General features: G+C 43.8%; 1 protein-coding gene across 2 annotated transcripts; it reads right to left on the bottom strand.

Moving 5' to 3' along the window:
* Window positions 1-1,334: 1,334 nt before the first annotated feature.
* Window positions 1,335-19,310, bottom strand: ZNF483 (zinc finger protein 483). 2 transcript variants are annotated; one of them, XM_084783680.1, is made up of 6 exons: window positions 19,203-19,310; window positions 16,520-17,063; window positions 14,505-14,593; window positions 11,208-11,334; window positions 10,711-10,821; window positions 1,335-7,354 (listed from the first exon to the last, which is right to left on the bottom strand). In XM_084783680.1, exons 2-6 carry the CDS (start codon window positions 16,932-16,934, stop codon window positions 5,904-5,906), a joined length of 2,193 nt encoding a protein of 730 aa, XP_084639806.1. In that variant the 5' UTR covers window positions 16,935-17,063; window positions 19,203-19,310; the 3' UTR covers window positions 1,335-5,903. The 2 variants fall into 2 exon arrangements, with proteins under 2 accessions (XP_084639806.1, XP_084639807.1); XM_084783681.1 differs by having other exon boundaries at window positions 10,726-10,821.
* Between the last annotated feature and the right edge of the window lie 1,508 nt (window positions 19,311-20,818).

The following is a 20,818-nucleotide window of genomic DNA, read 5'->3' as shown; positions in this document are numbered from 1 at the left end:
GAAACTAGGACTCTAAAAATGTATGAAAAATTGAAGCAAAAATACTTTTGACTTTAAAAGTCTCTGAAGTCCCCCCCACCCCCCCAAAAAACATTAAAAGTACCCTAGAAGAGTATTCTGGGACACCCTTGTAGTGCCATGAAGCACCTTGTCACCTAGGAATGACTAATGGCTCCAATTTGTTTCTAGCCTGTGGGGAGCTGAGGAAGGGCTGGCTGAGTGTAGGGATGCAGGTCAAGTGTTGAATGTGGCACGCCTACATTAAGGACCTCAGTGCCTCAGACCCACTAGAGTGGCAAAGCTTTCCTGGTGAGGCACAGAGGTACGGCAAAGTGTCCCCTCTGGTCCAGGTGTGGATGTTGACAGTCTGTGCACGTACAAGTGTGTATGAATTATTGACCGGTATATGCAAACACTAGCAACTGCTGCTTCCTCCTCGCAGATGAGGGCCACCTGCGACTGGTGGCCTAAGAGACCTCCTACTGAGATGGGCTGTCTCCCCACCCCCACTGCATGTAATGAACATGCTGAGGTTCTGGGGTGTCGTGGTAGACGGTGTGCCAGCAGAGGGAGCATGGCCAGCTGACCCCAGCTTTTCTGTACCCACGTGTTTGTTCTTCATGGCCTCACCTCCCGAGGCAAGTGTTCAGGACAAGGTGTGCATGACACAACACTAGGTCACAGCTTAAAAACTTTGGGCACTGCATTTCTCCCTTTTCTTGCCTCTTGGAACTTGGAGGCCACATGACCAGAAGGAATGGCGGCAAAACATTCAGAGCAGCAAGATATATTGGAGGTTGGCCTGGGGAATCGCCCTCTACTGAACCGAGCTACTGGGGCTTGCTGCCTTCTCTGGCTAACAGTGCTTTTCTTTTCTCTTTCTTTCTTTTCTTTTTTTTCAAGATACTGTTTCTCTGTGTAGACCTGGCTGACCTGGACTCACTTTGTAGACCAGGCTGGCCGCGAACGCACAGAGGTCCATTTGTCTGGCTAACATTTCTTTCTCCAACTCTACTGTCCAATTTGGTAATCAGTGAAGGCTACTAAGTACTGGAGATATGAACAGTAAGTCTTCAAAATAAAAAAATAAAAAATAAAAGCTAGGGCTGATGAGGTAGCTTAGCAGGTAAGGGGGCCTGACTCCAAGGCTGCCAACCTGAGTTTGATCTCTGGTCTGGGAGGCACATGGTAGAAGGAGAGAATCAATTCCCATAATTGTCTTCTGGCTTCCCCATAGACGACACGACAGGTGTGTTCATGCATGCACATACACACAAACAACAACAACAACAACAACAAAACAATCTGAAGATTAAAAACCAAAGCAAGAGGTATTCCGTATTAAATACAACTTTATTAGTACTATGGTTCACCTTAACTACTGCACCTCACACAATACCGTTAAAATTGTAGAGAAGTGTGCGTTTTTTTGTTTTTTTGTTTGTTTGTTTTTTCTTAGTGACACACAAATATGTCTCCAACCTAGTCGGTTGGGACAAGCCAACCAATGACATTTGTCTCTGCATTGTCATAATTTATCACATCAACATATTATGCAACAGCACAAGTTAGAGTGTTACACGTATAATTAATTCATAGCCGTAAGTCAAAGTGCTTCTTACTGGAATTATGATTATTCTACACATAAAAATACATGAAAAAATATTTAAAGTTTAGTAAAGGCATATTTCTAAGGCAGAATTCAGTGCGGACACAAAAGCTCGTACTGCAGGGGTCACATCAGGGAAATAAGGGACTGAGAGAGGGTCCAATGCACATTCACTAAGGAGTGCCAGTTGCAATTTACAGCAGCAGCAACAGCAGCAGCAGCAACAGCAGCAATAGCAGCAGCAACAGCAGCAGCAGCAGCAGTAGCAGCAGCCAGTTCAAGTATTCAAGATAACACAGTAGGCAATACTGAAAACAATATTTCAGATCTACATCTCTCTTCAACAATTTAGCCAAAAATTTCCACAAAAAAAAAAAACAGGAGCAAAATGAAATCTAACTTTCTAACCAAAATGCTTTAAATGATTTCAGACTGTAGGTGTGCCAGGTGTGCGTGACTCTTGCACATGCACAAACACGCAAATAGAACCACAAGTAGATAAAAGTAAACCCAAGCATTATAATCTACTCATAAAACTTTGGGAAAAAAGGACAGTCTGAAAAATACCCATGAAAACAGAAAATACCACACCATTTAACAATTCTGCTCAGTATAAACAGGAGCAAATTAAGTTATTTCTCACAGAATATATACATTTCTATTATCAAAAATCAGTTGACTCAAATTTTGAAAAATTTCAAGTATTTTTTAGTTTTAGATGAACTGTGTAAGACATTGTCCAAGGAAAACTTTGATTATGTCATCTCAAAGAACACTCAGGTTTACATCGAGAAGCCAATTTGTTGCCTCAAATCTCTTCTGATTTATTCATTTTTTTCATCTGCTAGATAATTTCCGCTGAACAGAAAGATTAGCTTCTTTCAAGAACATAGGATTGTGGCTGAGTTAAAAGACCAGCTGGGTTGTCCTTTTAAAGCAAGGGTGAGCTTTTTCCTCATTGCTTCATTACAGTGAACAGTTCACGCTGAAAGTGTTGTTCTTCGATTTTCTCAAGCAGGCTCCTAAGAGGAGCCAGGTACACATTCTCAGGTTCCTCAGTCCCCACGTGCAGATGACTCATTTATGGAACCAATGAGACAGAGGACATGTAATGACCTTGTGTTCTTTTATCATCACCACCTGGATGATAAGTTTAAGATTTCCTGCGCTAGAAAACCCAGCTCAAGAGTTCCTTGAATGCCTGCACTATCATATGCCAAGGCTGATAAGCCAGACACAAGAGACACACATTGTGCTGTTGTTTGTGTGAGGGACTAACAAGAGCCAGGGGTGGAGGGGAAGCAGAACTGTGATGAGCAGAGGCTCGGGAGAGATTTAAAACAAAGAGCGAGGACTTTGTTGTAAAATAGAGCTGATTAAAACACTTATCCCTAGAAACAAATAAAAATGCTAAGTAAAATTTTAAGAAGAAATTCTATGGGGAGTTATAAATTATAAATTAAAAACCTTTAGATGACCTAACCATCTAAAAATTGATTTAAGTATGTGGGTGCTAGGCCAGACTGAATGCCTTTCGTGCAATGTATTAGTTATTGATAAATATTTTTTGATAAATATTTTCAGTAGATTTTTGTAGTTTCCCTTTAGTATATAGTGATAGAAAGTTCATATTGGATAAGGGATTGTATGTAGATAAAGAACTTGTTACAAGTCAACTATCCTGACTCGTAAATGGAGAAGGAATTTGAAAACAACTCAAAGGAGACATGTGAAAGGATGATGACGACATTAGTCGTCAGGGAAACGCAAATTAAAAGCATAATAGGATGCCACTTCACCAGCCTGACTGAGATTTTTTAAAAGACTGTCATGAATGTAAAGAAAATGGCCCGTTCACAACTGCTGCCCGGAATTTAAAATGATGCAGTCACACTGAAAAGCAACTTGGCAGTTTCCTAAAGAGTTACAACAAAAAATTTACATGACCCAGAAACTCTACCTACAAATTTCTACCAAGAATAAGAATTAAAATTAATGTCTACACAGACTAACACATTAAATTCACAGTGTTGTTCCTATCAGCCAACCACCTAGAGAGAAAGAAGACACCGTCCACTCACAGGTACAGGGATGAAGTTTCCATGACAGGATATCACTTAGCAGCAAATGCTGCTGAAGACGACATTGTAATAGTAAGGAATCATATAGGCTATAACATGCATAAACTTAAAAACACGATGTTAATGGTGAATCAAAGACCAACATAAAGTGACTGTAAAGGCCATTCTGTAAGTTAGTGGTACCTGGGTCAGGGATGAGAGTGGGAATATGTTTCAATGGGTATGTCCAGTAGGTACTTTTATTAGGGTGATGTTCTGAAAAGTGGATGATGGTAATGGATGCATACTTCAGTAAAACTGACAAAAGCTCACTGAATTGCATTCCTTGGTTTTTAAGCATAAATATTTTATATTTTAATGAAGTTATAAAAAAAAAAAGGCTTTGTTTCTAATCCCCAACTGAGATTGGGATAAAGACATCCTTTTGTGAAATCCTCTAGAACACCCTGGATCAGACCACTTCTCAAGTGTTGGTTTATGTACTTCATTAAACATTTCAATAAAATATATCATTTCAGGAAAATCCTTAAGCCCATGTGAATGATTCTTATAAACCATATTTCTTTGAAGCCAAGACATGGTTACTTGGTGCCTTTGGCAACAGCTATGCTGACCAATCTGTCACAGGTAATGTTAAGATTCTTTTGGGCTTGCGGATGAGGAGGAGGCACCCAGAAGAACACAAAAACCTTATACCCAGAAGTAGCATTTCATACGTCATTACATCACATGAGCAAATATCCCTGAGTCAGCCTATAGACCCTTCCTACCTGTAAGACCAGAGTTCTGGTGTAGTTCTCTCTTCATGAGGAAGTGCCTCAAATTTCAACTTCAGGAACTCATTTCTGTATCACAATTAAGTCCCTCTGGAATCTAGTGACCTGAGACTCAAACTAACACATTCAAGGCTTTAATTGCTTTTTCAGTTAGAAATTAAGATTCCATTAACTATAATTTTAAGGACTACCCCTCAATACCTGTAGACCCCACTCCAGTGCAGTCTCATTTCACAAAAGAAAATATGAACTACAGCTTTCCTGAATTTGACTTGTTATCAGTGGGGTCCTTTGAGATTACTATACATATCATCAAAACCGCAGACTAACAAAATATCACATGCCTACAGTAAGAGAAACACGGCATTTAAGTGGCAACCATAAGTCAGGACCAGCTGAGCACTCCATGAGAAAAATAGGCTAATGTGGTTAGCTCTCACACATTTTAGACTATCTCTACTTTCCTTACAACATGAAATTACTTATTTCCAAGGAGTGGGAGCTTTGTGTGAACACAGTCCAGCATCCTACAAACCAACTAAGACACGCCTACAGCCCTAGTCTGATTCAGTCTAGCATCTTGGGACTGGTGCCACACAGGGTTCTTTCACTGCGGTGCAGGAGGCTGTGCTCACTGCAAGGCGATGACTCATCCCAAGTGGCTGCCGGTGGCTTCTCTCCTAGGACTGTTATTTTCATGACCGAGTTGGCTCAGGTACAAGATCTGGATTCTCAATCCATTGAGGGCAAAACTCAAAAGATAAAGAGTTGGGGTGATTTGTGCAAACTTGAACATTACCTGAAAGCAAACTTCATTGAGCCTCCCTGACGTGTTCTGTTGATCACATTCTAGGATCCTACACCAAACAGTCCATTTTCTTACTAATGTAGAAGTCCACTGTCCTGTAAGGAAGTCTACCAGCTACAACAATTCCAATGAATATTCAAAGTATTTCTGCAGAATCAGAAGATCAGACAAAAAGAAAACATAGAAACCATCAATGCCATCTCTTTACTGGTAAAGAAATGAAGACTCAGAAGGTCCAGATGACTTGTTTGGGGTGACCCAGGGGTTGGCTGGCAAACTGGGATAGAACCCAGGTTATGAGACACCGGTTATATTATTTTCCATTATACTGTACAACAGTAGGAAGGAAAGCAGAGAGAGAATTCCTTGAAGAAAAGTGCTTCTCGGACTTAAGTTTAGCTTTTCAGAATCACTTCACCTCCCGGGTTTTCTTCACATCAGCATAACTTTACCAAGTCTAATCAGAACTGGTCACCCTCACGACGGGGGAGCGAAGGGGAAGATGTCTGGCCCTAGAAATGAAACCATTGAAGTTCAAGCTTCTTATCAGCGCTGTGGGTAGTTTGCATGTCGAGTGTAAAAGGGCACAACCTGAACTACGCTTCCCTCCACTTACTACATTCCCAGAATCACTTTGGGCAGTGGTGTCTAAGACCGCCTGAACGACTTTTCGACTTCTTACCACACTTCTTACACTCATAGTGGACGCTCCTGGTGTGAGTTTTCACATGCTCAACAAGGATTGTGCTCCGAGTAAAGGTTGCTTCGCAATACTCACATTTGTAGGGCTTCTCTCCAGTATGGCTGCGGAGGTGTAAATTGAGAGACGAGCTCTGTCTGAAGGTTTTCCCGCACTCTTTACATTTGTACGGCTTCGCGCCCGTGTGACACCTCAGATGGCGCCCAAGGCGGGAATGAGTGGGAAAGGCTTTGTCACAGTGGGTACATTTGTAGGGTTTTTCTCCTGCATGGAGTCTTTGATGATACATGATAGTACTAAAAAGGCTGAAAGACAATCCACAGTCCTTACACAAATACGGTTTCTCTCCGGTGTGGGTTCTCTGATGTCGGGTAAGGCAGGAGTTCTGCCTAAAGGCTTTCCCGCACTCATCACACTTATAGGGCTTCTCGCCAGTGTGAATTCTCTGGTGTTTGGAAAGGGAGGAGCTGTGAGTGAAAGACTTCCCACACTCACCGCACTTATACGGCTTCTCTCCGGTGTGAATTCTCTGGTGTTGATAAAATGAGGAGTTGTCACTGAAGGGCCTGCCGCAGTGTTTACACACATAGGGCTTTTCCCCAGTGTGGCTTCTTCGATGCTTATCGATAGCTTGCAACCCAGCAAACTTCTTCCCACACTCATCACACTTGTAAGGCTTTTCTTTTGTGCCGGCTTTCCTACGTGGCTTGCGTGATGAACTAGCTCTGCGAGCTTTTCTACATTCAATACACACAGAGCGCTTTGCGCTATAGCCAAAGGCTTTCCCGCACTTCCTGCACTTGCTGGATTCTTCAGTTTCGGGTTCCTTGTCGTTAGTTGAGGTTTCGTCTTGAAATAGCTTCTTCCGGCACTTTTCACACTGAGAGTTTTCACTGCCATACCATGAGATTTGAGTAAAGGCTACCCCACACTTACTACACTTCTGGGTCTTACTCAACGAGCCGATTTTTGGATGTTTCTTACGTTCAGTAAGAGATGAAGGGTGGCGTGGGTCTTTTTCATTTCCACTGCGTTTCCTGGACTTTTCTGCGCTGTGCTCTTTGCGGTTCACAAGATCTGAGTGATAGGTGAAGGGTTTCTTGCCTTCCTTAGGCCTCTGAGACTTCTTCATCAAGGAGGCTCTCTGACGTTTGGCCGTGTCAGAAGCTTGTTTGAAATTCTTTCCGGAAGGGGTTTCTTCGGACTCAGACTCTTTACTCCCGTGGCTGCTCCGCTTGCCCTGATCTTTCTTGGGTTTGCCATGTCGCTTTTGGAATTCTGCCTTCAAGCCATAACCATCATCACCGAAGCTGTATTCTACCATTTTCTCTAAAGTCAAGTCTTCCATAAATGCATGCAGTTCACTTCTAGCCTCGCCCTCTAAAAGAGATAACAGAGCAAGTGTTCCCCATCTGCAGCAAAGGAAACTGCTATATTTGGGGCTGACATATGAACACAGTAACGATTTTAAGAAATAGGGCCTAGATAGTTACCACTTACAGCTGTATAAAACAGGCAAGAAAAAAAAGTGATATAGGAGACAAAGATGAACACAGAGGTTAGGAAGAATTTTGTGGAGGACAAAAAGCTTGCGCTTTATGTGAGGAAACCTGCAAGTCTTCACTGCTTTCCAATTTCTGTACCAGCCTCAAACGTACTTATTCTCACCGTGCCCAGACTTTACATGCTTCCCAAGTGGCAAGCCCAACAGTCAGCACTGGATCTACACGTCTACACTGACTCACTTAATCCGCACAACCTGATGAAGTACAGCCGGTACTTTATTATGTGGGTGTCACACTGGGTGCACAGCGGGGCAGAGCTTGCCCACAGTCACATGTATTGTGGGTGGTGAAGGCCACCATTTATTGTTCTATTAATCCTATTATTTGGGTATGAAAACCTAAAATGCAATGCCCCAGTGCATTTTAACAAATCTGACAGGATCAAAGGTTCAAACTTCTGTAATGAACATGAAGCTTTCTCCAAAACCACATATTCAGCTTTTTGTTTGTTTTTATGAGACAGGGTTTCTCTGGGTAGCCTTGGCTGTGCTGGACTTGCTTTGTAGACCAGGCTGGCCTTGAACTCATAGAGATCTACCTGCCTCTGCCTCCCAAGTGCTGGGATTAAAGGCATGTGCCTCAACTGCCTGACATACTTGTTGTGTTTTTCTTAGAACTTTGAATTCATTCATTAACTAGACTATGCAGTCTGGCTTTCCCCTGTTTGTTTGTTTGTTTGTTTGTTTATCTATTTAGTGTGTGTGTGTGTGTGTGTTGGAATGCACATGCCTATGACCACATGCATGCAGACGTTAGAGGAGGATGTTGGGTATCTTTTATAACCCTCCACTTTAAAAAAAAAATATATATATATAGGTTCATTTGCTAACCAGAAGCTGGTTGTTTCAGCTAGTCTAGCTGGCCAAGCATTGCCTAAAATCTACCTGTGTCTGTCACAAGGCTGGGATTACAGACACAGAATCCATGCTTGGCTTTTTCAAGGGTCCTGGAGATCCTACCCTGGGTCTCCATGCTCACATAGCAAGCACTTCACCCATTAACACCTCCCCAGCCCCTATCCTGGTCTTTAATCGTAAGATCATGTAATCATCTTCCTAATTGTTTTAGTAGGCAATTATAAAACTCAAAACCCTGTTATTCACAAGTTATATAAAGTTTTTCATATAGTTTAGAATAGAAAATGTTAAGACATATTATGATTTTTCTTTTTTATTTCCAAGATCATTGGTCATTTTTGAAAATAATATTTTTTAATCAGTTCCATGATAACCTCTCCTATATAATTTGTTGATTTTCTTATTGAATATTTATCAAATTATGTCTCTATAGTTCGAGGTATAGTTTAATGGTAGTCACTGGGCTCAGGTTCTGTATTGTAGGTGCATATTTGTGTTTGTGTGTGTTTAACTCCATAATACTTAAGGAATAAAATGCCTCAATACTCATCTCTGATCAGTGACCCTTACATATCTACAGATTCAATTCATAACAGTATTGCTGCTTTACATGTACAATCTCATAAACTAGTCTGAACTTTCATGTTTATTAGCCATTTACATTTTCGTCAGTTATCTGCTCAAGTATTTTGCTCATGATTCCTAAATTATGCACTGTTAGCTCATTATTAATTTGTGCAAGTTAAATAATTATATCTATTAACTGTGCCTTTCCCTTAATATAAATGGTTTTTAAACACATACAGTATAGCAAAACAGTGCAAAAAACTATTTTGGGGATTAATCTCTAAATTGTTGCATAAACATAATAAAACAACTGTTTTTTATGTGTGTAATTATAATGAGATTAGCTCAGAGATTGACTAAAATAAATGCTTTAGAAAATGGGTCAGAGAAAAACCAGCTTCACTCTTTTTCTAAAAAAAAAGAAAGGTACTAATATATGTAATGGGATTTTAATCATTAAAACATATATTAAATATAATTATTTAAAATTTTAGGAGGATACAGAGGAATATAAAGAAAAACATGAATCACTTGAGGGTTAACATCATAAAATAATAACACGTTAACATACATGTTTTCCAGATGTTAAAAATCCATAAATATTTAACCTATACAGTTAGCCATATGTGCATTTTACTCACACCAAAATCTGGGATTCTCATACATATTTACTGGTTGAATTCCCACTTACCTTTTAAAATTAATTCAAATGCTAATGAAGTTATTGCTCCTTTATATAGATGCTCCTCAACTTATGGCAGAGCTATGTCTTGGTATATCCATTGTAAGTTGAAAATACCCTAAGTAAAAATGTATTCAACACCCCCAACATGCTCTGGAGCTTTTAAACATGATGTTTCATTTCTTTTTTTTTTCTTCTTCTTTTTTTTTTTTTTTTTTTTTTTGGTTTTTCGAGACAGGGTCTCTCTGTGTAGCCTTGGCTGTCCTGGACTCCCTTTGTAGACCAGGCTGGCCTCGAACTCACAGCAATCCACCTGCCTCTGCCTCCCAAGTGCTGGGATTAAAGGCGTGCGCCACCACTGCCCAGCATAAACATGATGTTTCATGATCATGATTGTGTCGAGGGATGCAGCTGCCCAGTCCTGTAGAAGTGTGTCATATCACACACTGCTGGTCCAGTAGAGCTTCTATTAAATATGTATCAGTTTGCATCAAGAAAGTAAACAAATAATCCTAAAACAAACTATTGCGGGTCTAGTCTATATCCCCACACCCTCCCATAGCTCCTGTTACGTGCCATTGTTTGCTTGTTAGGGTTTTTGTTTTGTTTTTTTGTTTTTTGAGACAGGGTCTCTCTGTGTAGCCTTGGCTGTCCTGGACTCGCTTTGTAGACCAGGTTGGCCTCGAACTCACAGAGATTCGCCTGCCTCTGCCTCCCGAGTGCTGGGATTAAAGGTGTGCGCCACCTTTATGAACCATCTTCAGCCTAAGACCCTTCCTCCCCAACCTCGGCTCCTCCTCCTCCCTCAGAGGTCACATCCACGCACAGCAATTCCAACTCCCCGCTCCATTTTCCTTCGCTTGAAATTTCTCCCAACAGTTCTCCAGTCTTGAAAATACTTTTCAGAGGACCCAACTCAATAGTACCCGCATTAAAAAGAGCATTCCGGGAAGGTGAAGGCTCAGCTCTAAGCAGTCAACTTTATAGTCTAGCATTGGGCCCAGCCAACCTCTCAAAGGTTTTCCTGACCAGCCTGGTAAACACCGGTCTTCGTTTGCTTCTTACCTTTTACCAACTCACCTGGTCCGGGGCCCTTTGAGATTTCTTTTTCCAGTACCCTTGGCAACTTAACCCACTTCAGATGGGAAATCAAGTCAAATTTGGAAACTGGAAAGCCTGCTCAGAGAAAACGATAGAAAATGATTGCTCACACGTAGAACAGCGATGACCCACTACTCATATTTAGTTAGCCTGTTGAGGATGATAAAGAGGATGAGAAATCCAAGGAGGAAGGAGCAGAAGATGTAACACTGGGGACAACAAAATGATGCTCCACAGTTACAATGCAATGAAACAAAAATGTTTTTAGGAGGAAACATCACAGAAAGTATTTTTTTTTTTTTTTAGGGTCCATTTTTAGGAATAGTCACGTTAGGCCCTGGATGCCCAGCAGATATAGTTAACATAGTTAAAGAATGTTAAAATAGCTTCCAGATGAGATGACAGAGGATGAAGAGGTTTACCCACTTAGGTGCTAGATCATGACGAGAGGATGTCTTTACCCAGAAATTCTAGGTTCCTTAAGGTTTCCAGTAGCATTTCCTTATACAGCTCCCTTTGAGACGGCTCCATCATCTTCCACTCTCCTCTGCTAAAGTCCACAGACACGTCCTCAAATGTTACAGGTTCCTAGAAGGCCAAACACAGCATCTGTGCATTGTACTGGCTCCAACAGACCTTAAGGACTCAGAGAAGCAGTTAGGGTAAAGAATCATCTCGGCGTATCCCAAGCTGTCTGTGTGTGTCTGTGTTAGCCGGAAACTGAACCTGGGGCTGGAGCATGCTGGGTAAGCGCTCCGCCATGAGCTACAACCTCAACCTTCTTCTTATTTTTTGTTTTGAGAAAGTTCTCACTAAGTAGTTTAAGCAGGTTCTGGATTTGAGTCCCTCCTGCCTCAGCCTCCCGAGTAGCCGGGATTATAGGATCTTGACCAATCAGGCCTGGTAAAATTTTAATTCCAAAAAAATGGATTTATTATTTTTATGTACATGAATGTTCTGCCTGCATATATGTATGTACGCTGCATGTGTGACTTGTGTTTCTAGAGACTAGGTGAGAGTGCTGAGTCTCCTGGAATTGGAGTGGAGGACACTTGTAATCTGTCATGTAGATGCTGGGAACTGAACTTAGGCCCTTTGCAAGAACAGCCAGTGCTCTCAGCCGGTAAGCCACCTCTCCAGTCCAGGCTTGTACATATTTTTTTTCCCTAAAGCTTAAAAACAAGTTTCAGAGTATATACAACCATTGAAAGCAGCCCAGAAGAAGGGCACTGAACATTTCTCACCTTTTCCACTTAAGAGTCTGGCATTAAGTACTGACCTACAAGACTTCTCTAAACTGTTAATACCAATCAAGTTAACTCTAACACAGTAATTTTTAAGATTAAAAGGAATATCATAGACAAGGGTACAGTTGACATTTTCCATCCTCAAATTTGTGGAACATAAATTAACTATGGGCCACAGTTAAATACATCATAGCAGCCGTGTTGTAGACTTCAGTCACGTGAAGTCATGTGGTGTGGCTTGTTATTACCGAGAGACTGCTTCTCTGCAGCCCAGGCTAGCCTCAGCCTCACACAGCATGCTCCTGCTAGGGCGCCTGTAGTGCTGGACTGCAGGTGTGTGCCACCACACCCAGCGGCTGCAATGCTCTAAGACAGACAATCAAAGCAGATCTGGTTCAGTCTCATACTTACATGCACGTCATGCTCGCAAACAGGTATGCTAACTCATTAGAGTCACTTTCGCTTTTTCCTTTGAGACTTGCTTGGAACCCACACTGGCTTCAGACCAGCCATCTTGATTCAGTTTTCTGAGCTCGGGAATTACAGGTGCATGCTATTACATGAGGCTTAAATTCATTTCCTGTAGGCTAGCATCTCTAGCATCCTCTGGGTCAGGGAGGCAGGACAATGGTATCTACAAGCATCTTGTCAATGTTACACCATGTAGCCAAACACCAGTGCCCTGAGACTTCAAACAACAGAGATGGTATTCTCTCCAATTTCCAGGGGCCAGAAATAGGAGACCAAGGAGCTGGCAGGATGTAGTCTCTTGAGCCTCTGGGGAGAACCCATTCTTTGCCTCTTTCAGCTTCCAATAGGCGCCAGCATTCCTTGACCTCCCGTGGTTGTGGTCCAGCCCCTCCGAGTTTCCTCCCTCTCTGGAACATCATCGTCCCTCTGTGTTCAAACTCTATACTTCTCTAATAAGGACTCCTGTGGCAACTATTACGGTCTACTCATAGAACCCACGATCAACTCATCTTTCCAATTTTATTTCATGATTATTGTTATTAATTATTTTGCTGCCCCTCCCCAAAAACAGGGCTTCTCTGTATAGCCCCGACTATCCTGGAACTCACTCTGTAGACCAGGATGACCTCGAACTCAGAAATCTGCCTGCCTCTGCCTCTGGAGTCCTGGGATCAAAGGTGTGTGTCACCACTATCCAGCCATCTTTCCGATTTTAGTAGCACCAGCTCTTCATCTTAAAACCCCTAGCTTGCCGGCTGTGGTGGCGCACGCCTTTAATCCCTGCACTCGGGAGGCAGAGGCAGGTGGATTGGTGTGAGTTCGAGGCCAGCCTGATCTACAAAGTAAGTCCAGGACAGCCAAGGCTAACAGAGAGAGACCCTGTCTCAAAAACAAAACAAAACAAAACAAAAACCAAACAAACAAAAAAACCAACAACAAACCAAAAAAAAAAAAAAACAAACCCAAAAAACAAAAACCCATAGCTTATCTACACTTTTAATGAATGATATTGCTTTACACAAATAATAGTCATAAGTTCCAGGGACTAGGAAGCGGGCATATTTCTAGAGCTCACTATTGTACTGGGACTTACTGATTTCATAACCAGTTGCTTTTCCAGCTACGGCATGAGTTCTGGTCTTACTCACTGATTCCCAAGCTTTCCCAAATAGACAATAACACTGTCTGTAAATAATATACCTTTGTCTCTCAAACTTACATCAAATCTCTGTCTTACTTCACTTGGTTGACTGCTATGTTCATGAAATATTAATTTTTTGCTTACACCATGAGCCCTGCTTATTTTAATCTCCTGGCTCTACCCTGATGGAGATGTTCTTGACCACATTAGGAAAATATAATTCTCTTTCTACCTGACTCATTTTTGTCAAGAGTAACTTCTGGGCTTTAGCAAATGCTCTTCCCCCACCCACAAACATTTTGGGGGTGGTGCATTAAGTATGTTACAGCCCACCTGTAGAGGTCAGAAGACAGCCCACTGGAGTTGATTCTCTTCTACTATACAGACCTGGGGGCCTGAAATTAGGTCATCAAAGCCATTACCCACGCACCTGCAGGAGCCGTCACCCACTCACCTGCAGGAGCCGTCACCCACTCACCTGCAGGAGCCGTCACCCATGCACCTGCAGGAGCCATTACCCACGCACCTGCAGGAGCCGTCACCCACGCACCTGCAGGAGCCGTCACCCACTCACCTGCAGGAGCCGTCACCCACGCACCTGCAGGAGCCGTCACCCATGCACCTGCAGGAGCCATTACCCACGCACCTGCAGGAGCCGTCACCCATGCACCTGCAGGAGCCATCCCCCACCCACCTGTAGGAGCCGTCACCCACCCACCACCCCACTCGCTCTAAATGCTTTTGTTTAGCACCAGAATCATGTTATCGTCTGCCAATCCAGAAAAACAGTGAGTAAAGAGTGGCCTACAAGTTGTCTTGGTTGATTTTGTATCTTTATGCTCCTCGTTTAAATAGCTCCGTTTCCACTGAAGAATGAAAACCAGTGAAAGGAAACTTACATGTGGCTCCGTACTTGGAGGAACAGCCACCATCTCGTCTTCTCCCAAATCCTCCTCTTTGCAAACAGCAGACTCCTCAGTGCTAAGATCTGGGAAAGGGGGGGGAAATCAACCTGGTCTTTCAGCTCCATTCTTTGTCAGAATTCACAGCCCCCTCATTGAGTTGGATTAATTTGCTAGAATGCCCCACAGAATTATTTGCCTATTTGTAAAGGATACAAATAAACAGTCAGATAAAAAAGCTGCACAGGGCAAAGTCTGTAGGAAAGGTTCAGAGCTTCTGAACTTAGCTACAGCCTGGACAACCCAGATACAAGCTCCTTCCGTACTCTCTCCATGGATAATCATTCTCCAGGAATGCCCACATGTCCATCTTCCTGTAAGACGGTTTCATCATAGAGGCATGACTAGTGACCTTCAGTGCCTCTTCTCTTTGGAGGCGGGGGCTGTGCTCCATCCCTCTATAGCTGCTTTGGAAATCATCCTTTATGGGTGGCTACGTATGGACATGCCAAACATCACCTCATTAAATTCAGGCATGGCTACAAGGGTCCTATGATAAATGATGACAGACAACTGTCTTTCACCTTGACCTCTATCGAAGGTTCTGGAATAGGTTTCAGGAACCAAGGAGGAAAGGACAAATATTTTAATAAAAAGCCATTTCTTACTCTAGTCACTTGGGAAAGGACAAAGGTTGTAGGGGCATCAGGTCGGGGGGGGGGGGTGGGAATGAAAACTCAAATATCTATTTTACAATACCACAGTGTTTCATGGCTCTTTAGATCAGAGTAAAGAAATCAATTTTTACTTCTCCTTCAAATGCAGAACTGCCAGAAAGATAGTTTTCTATATTAGAAAATGGGCTTTTCCCCACTATTTCATGCAAAGAGCTCTTCAGTTTTCGAGTCCACAAAAACTCAATTCCTCCCTTTTGGAAACCTTTAGCTGTAAAATACTCCATACACAAAAGTGTTAAAAAATATTTCTAATTTATAAGGCTCTATCAAGGTAAATGAGCTTTGTTCAGATATTACTCATAGCTGCTGACTGAACAAAGGCCCTATGCTAGCCAAACAAGCAAACAACAACAACAAAACAAAAAACAAACAAACCAACAAACCAACAAACCACTGTGCCTCCAGGATTGACCCTTACAGATAAGAGTAAGAAGCAAGAAAACTACAGCATGTGTTTAAGGGGACCAGCAGAGGGTGGGGTTCTGGGTGAGTGCATTGAGACCCCAGGAGGAGCCTAAATTCATAGTGACTGAGCATCCTAGGATGACAAATGCTTTTTCGGGTAAGGCAAATAGTTTTTCCAAACCACACTCTACCATCTCACAGCAAGAGGTGTAAGTCACTGTATTGACAGATAGTTGGGGGGGGGGGACAGGGAATGAGAATTATATAAACACGCAAGGGAAATTAATTTAAGAAACTTGTTCTTCCTTACAGGTTGTTGCTAACAACAGATTCCTCATTGCAGGAGTCTCCACAGCGAGGCCAGAGCACTGGAGAGACAGCGGTGGACAGAATGGATCCCAACCACAGGTCTAAGCTAGCTAAGAAGAAGTACAGTTTCTTGCCACCAATTCAACTTGTGGTCACACAGATAACTGGGATGCCCCAAAAGTGGGCTGCCCGACTCCTCTCTGATTTGTTTCCAAAATTAGGGCCTCTAAGAGGGAGACCCCACAGTACAGAATTGGTTGTAAGTAATCTGTTGTGGTGACCCCCCCCCCAACCATAGAACTGTTTTCATTGCTACTTCACAACTAGTTTTGCTACTGTTATGGTCTGTAATGTAAATGTCTGTTATGCAGGCTATCTGATGTGTGGTCCCAAAGGGGTCTCGACCCACAGGTTGAGAACTGCTGCCTTAAATTCTCCTTCCTCTTTGAATATTTAATTGTCATTCTTAATTTTCAGTCTTAGCAGTATTGCTTCCCGAGGGAGGTTTACTTCACACCTTAAGGGATACCTCACCACCCCCCCTCCACCTACAACTCTCACCTTCTTTTTCTTCAAGGGTTTGGTTCAACTCTTCCACTAGGGTCACTACCTCCACACTACTCTCAGGGTGCTGAGAATTCACCCACGTCCTCGTCTCTCCGGGCAGAACCCTCAGGAACTGCTCAAACACTAACAGCTCTAAGATTTGCTCTTTGGTATGAATGTCTGGTCTCAGCCACTGCTTGCAGAGCTCCCAGAGTTGAGTCAGGGTTTTTCTGGGTCCTTCTTCTTGTGAGTAACAAAACCACCTGAACTTCTGCCTGAGAGACTCTAGGTCATCAGCATATCCCCTTGAGACACGTTCTTGGGCCCCAAGAGAGTCCACGCTGGGGGCCATGCTTTGTTCACTTGAAGGCAAGGCTGAAGGGTCTGGGGAGGATGCTGTCGTCATGTGTGAGGGTGCGACAGCTTGCATTGTGTCACCAGCAGGAATCCAGTCCTCTTTAGACTATCTGAGTATTTAGTGTGAGCTGCCAACAGGTACTATCTGTGCACAGCAAATTACTAAGGGCTCCAGGAATCCAAGTTTACAGTCTTGAAGGAACTGTCAAGAAGAAACAAAAGGTGTTCACTGAGTAAACAGATTGTTAATTCTGAAAACATTGGCTTTTATCACCCCCTACACACTTACCTATATACTCAGAGACTCAGAAAAGCTCTCTCTAACCAACGAGCTTATTAAAAGGAGCATCTTTATTGAATAAAAACCCAAAGAGTTAAGTAAAGATAATGAAATATACTCTCAAGCAGACAGTTACTTCAGACTTAATTCTACTCTGCACAAACAAAATGAATGGAAGATACACCTGGTTTTAAGTGATTCATTCCATCACAAACCTATTTAACAGGTCTTGTCCTCTTTCAGCAAACACACATTTCAACTAAAAAAAAAACCTGATTTCATATTTGACTATCAAATTTCTCTCCTCTCAATTTTCATATAATAAATAACCAAGCTCAGACCTTCTCCATCTTAAAATTTGTTTTTAGATTTGTCTATTTTGTGTAGGAGTGTTTTGTCTGCCTGTATGTATGTGCACCAAGTGTGTGCCTGGTGCCCATGGAGGGAAGCAAAAGGCATTCGGATCCCTGGAGCTGGACTTACAGAAGGTGTGGATGTTGGGAATTGAACCTGGGTCCTTTGGAAGCACCACAGTGCTCTCCACCTTGGAGACTTTTATGTACAGGCATCTTCAATGCATGCTGCAGCCAAAGGATTTCTCCTAATACTCAAAAGTTGATCCCATCACCTCTCTGCTTAGAAGCCCTCACTGGGTCCCCAAGATCAAGTTTTCAGTGCAAGGGACACACAGAAAAATCTAGAGAGTTGCCTACATACCTCGTCAACTGACATTGCAGCCACACAGAAATGCCCCAATATCAATGCTCCCTACATTTGTTCCTTGGAATGTCACCTTCCTACTCTTCAGTTCTTTACTCCTTCTTCAAAACAGGGCTCTTGGGGTTCAGGGGTGAAGAGCACTTGCCACTCTAGCGGAGGAACCCGGCTTGATACTAACCGGGTACCCCACTTATGTAGCAGCCCACAACCATCTGCACTTCCAGTTTCAGGGATCCAGGACTCTTCTGACAAGCCGGCAGTGCAGACATACATACTCATAAACACAAAATAAAATTGGGGCTGGAGATACCACTGAGTGATCGAACACTTGCCTATCGTGTGCAGGTCCTGGTTTCAATCCTCAATAATGCCCAACACACACACACACACACACACACACACACACACACACACACACACACCACCACCACCACCAGCACCACCAAAAGGGGGGTAAACCCACAAGAAACCTTAGCCCGGATTCTTCTCAATTGACTCACCACCACCATGTGAGTGAAGCTCCCTTTCCTCTTCAAATATTCTTTTTGCACACAGCCTGGCCTGTGCTGCATGAATTCCTTCCTTCCATAAATGACTGGGCATTTACAGAGTCGGGAATGGGCACCGTAAGGGCAGGCGTGTACAGACCACTTACATCACGGAAATATGACCTGAGATGTACCACAATCCGGCAATACATAAGAGCCTCTTATTGCAATTAGCACTGCGTTAACCACACACCTCAAGTCCTGACACACAGTAAGCATGATGTCATTGACTTCTTTGCTAAACATCAGGGGCCCACCATGTTACCTGGAGCCCCTCTGGGCACCCTGGGACTCCGCGGTGACTGAGACATGCGCAGCTGCTTCAATAGAGACTCTGTGAAAATGTGACGCAGGTAAAGGTTCTCAACTCCAGGGGGGAAAAAGCAGCGGCAATTTGCCCCACAGGTGTCAGCTGGCAATGCCTGGAGACTCTCCAGCTTATTAGGACCAGGGGAGGAAGGATGATCTAGGGTTCTCAAAGATACGGCCAGGGATGCTGCAAAACATCTAATAAAAGGATCCCACACATACATACGCACACACCCACGCGAACAAACACACCACGGAATTATCTCGTTCAAGACACCAACGGTGGAGAAGTTTTTCAAGCCCTGAGCACAGGGAGAAATGGAATGGAATGGAGAGGTGCTGCAGAAGTGCACGCCCCCGCACTGGCAGCTGCAACGCAGCGCAGGGCCAGTGAAATGCTCTGGGTCCCAACCCGCCCAAGGTGTGTCCGCTCGGAGCCCGCAAGCGGCGCAGCTCCAAACCGAACGGCAGAAACGACCGATACCTGCACCAGCATCCGCAGCGAGCGGCACCGCAATAAGCCTTCAGAACCTTGTCCAGCAGCAGCAGCTGCGCGCGCAAGCCCGCGGGAGCCACTGCGCCTGCGCAGAGGCTACAAACTACGATTCCCGGGGTCCGCTGGCTTCGATTTCAGAAACTCCGGTGCTTTCCATAGGCTCCTATCTGGCCTGTTGCGCATGGTCATTGAGAAGCAGCTTGGGGGGCTCACTGCTAAATTATTGCTGCGCCAGAGGCTTAAGGGCCTAGAACCCGCTTAGGTTTTTCAGACCTATGAGGCCCTGTATCTACGGTAACCTTAAATCTTCCTCCGCTTCTCCAATCACCACCATTCACTAGAATCCAAAGTGGAAAAATCCAGACGAAGCCTTAGCGATGTGTTCAATACAAACCACATGTAGGGGTTGGGGATTTAGCTCACTGGTAGAGCGCTTGCCTAGCAAGCGCAAGGCCCTGGGTTCGGTCCTCAGCTCTTGGGGTGGGGGTGGATAACAAACCACACGTAATGCTGCAGACAGGCTCTTCCAACGCCATGCTTTGGCTTCCACACTAGTCACCATGGTCTTGAGGCAAAGCACCACCACTTTGCTTGCACTGTTGCAATAGCTTCTTGGTCCTGTCCTACCCCCTCCCCCGGCGCCCCCCCCCCCCCCCCGCGCCGCATCCATCTCCTACACCATGGCTAGGCAGATTATAGTCTATAGGAAGGACTGCTCCAAACTCTAGTAACTTAATTACCTGTTCTTTTACTGTGATAAAATACCCTGACAAAAGCCACTAAGGAGAAAAGGGACTTATTTCAGCTCACAGTTTAAGGGATGGTCCTCACCGCAGGGACATCAAGGCAGCAGGAGCGTGAAGCAGCTGGTCACATCGCATCCCCAGGCAGGAAGTAAAGCGGAAGGTGGCTTCAAACACCTTTAATCCCAGTTCTTGGGAAGGAGAGGCAGGCAGATCTCTGAGTTGAAGGCCAGCCGGGTCTATAGAGTGAGTTCTAGGACAGCCAGGGCTACACAGAGAAACCCTATCTTGAAAAACAAACAAACGAACAAACAGCACACAACCAGGAAGCAGAGGGCAGGAGATGCATGCTGCTGCTCAGGTTCCTCTCTCTGTTAATACGGTCAAAGATCCCCAGCCCAGGAAATGGTGCTACCTCGTGGGTTTGGGGTGAAAGCCAAGAAAACTCATTTCAGAGACAGAAGCTTACGATGAAAACTTTATTTTCTGAGTTCAGGCGGCCCGTTCTGCATCTGAACCTTGTCAGGGAATGGAGACTGCACAACATTTTTAGAGGATGGGAACACAAAGTGGGGAGGGTAGTACCATCGTCCAATCATGTTTTGACATAAGGGGTTGAGCACGTTCCTGTGAATCAAGGCAGGAGTAGGCCCCTGGGCTGGGAACATGGACTTGTTTGACCCCACCAGCAAGATGGAGAAGTTGTCCTTGAGGTGTCCGGACTCAGACAACTGTCTCCTTACAAGGTGTCACTGAGGTGTCTGGACTCAGACAACTGTTTCTTTGTAACAGAAGCTGTTCAGCTATTGGGAAGTGCCCAACTCCCCTAGCTAGGCCCTGGGACCTTGAATTTAGTTTCTC

This window comes from Acomys minous (assembly GCF_964271855.1).
Source record: "Acomys minous genome assembly, chromosome: 1".
Classification (NCBI taxonomy): domain Eukaryota; kingdom Metazoa; phylum Chordata; class Mammalia; order Rodentia; family Muridae; genus Acomys; species Acomys minous.
Note: the sequence above shows the minus strand (reverse complement) of the source record. Positions and strands in the feature narration are given on the sequence as shown.

Coding starts and splice junctions, on each gene's coding strand:
- ZNF483 (XM_084783680.1), bottom strand. CDS start 16,934: ATGCAAGCTGTCGCACCCTCACACATGACGACAGCATCCTCCCCAGAC. Junction 14,594..16,519: donor AACCCTTGAAGAAAAAGAAG/GTGAGAGTTGTA, acceptor CCCCTTTCCCAG/ATCTTAGCACTGAGGAGTCT. Junction 7,355..10,710: donor ACCAGGTGAGTTGGTAAAAG/GTAAGAAGCAAA, acceptor TATCTCTTTTAG/AGGGCGAGGCTAGAAGTGAA.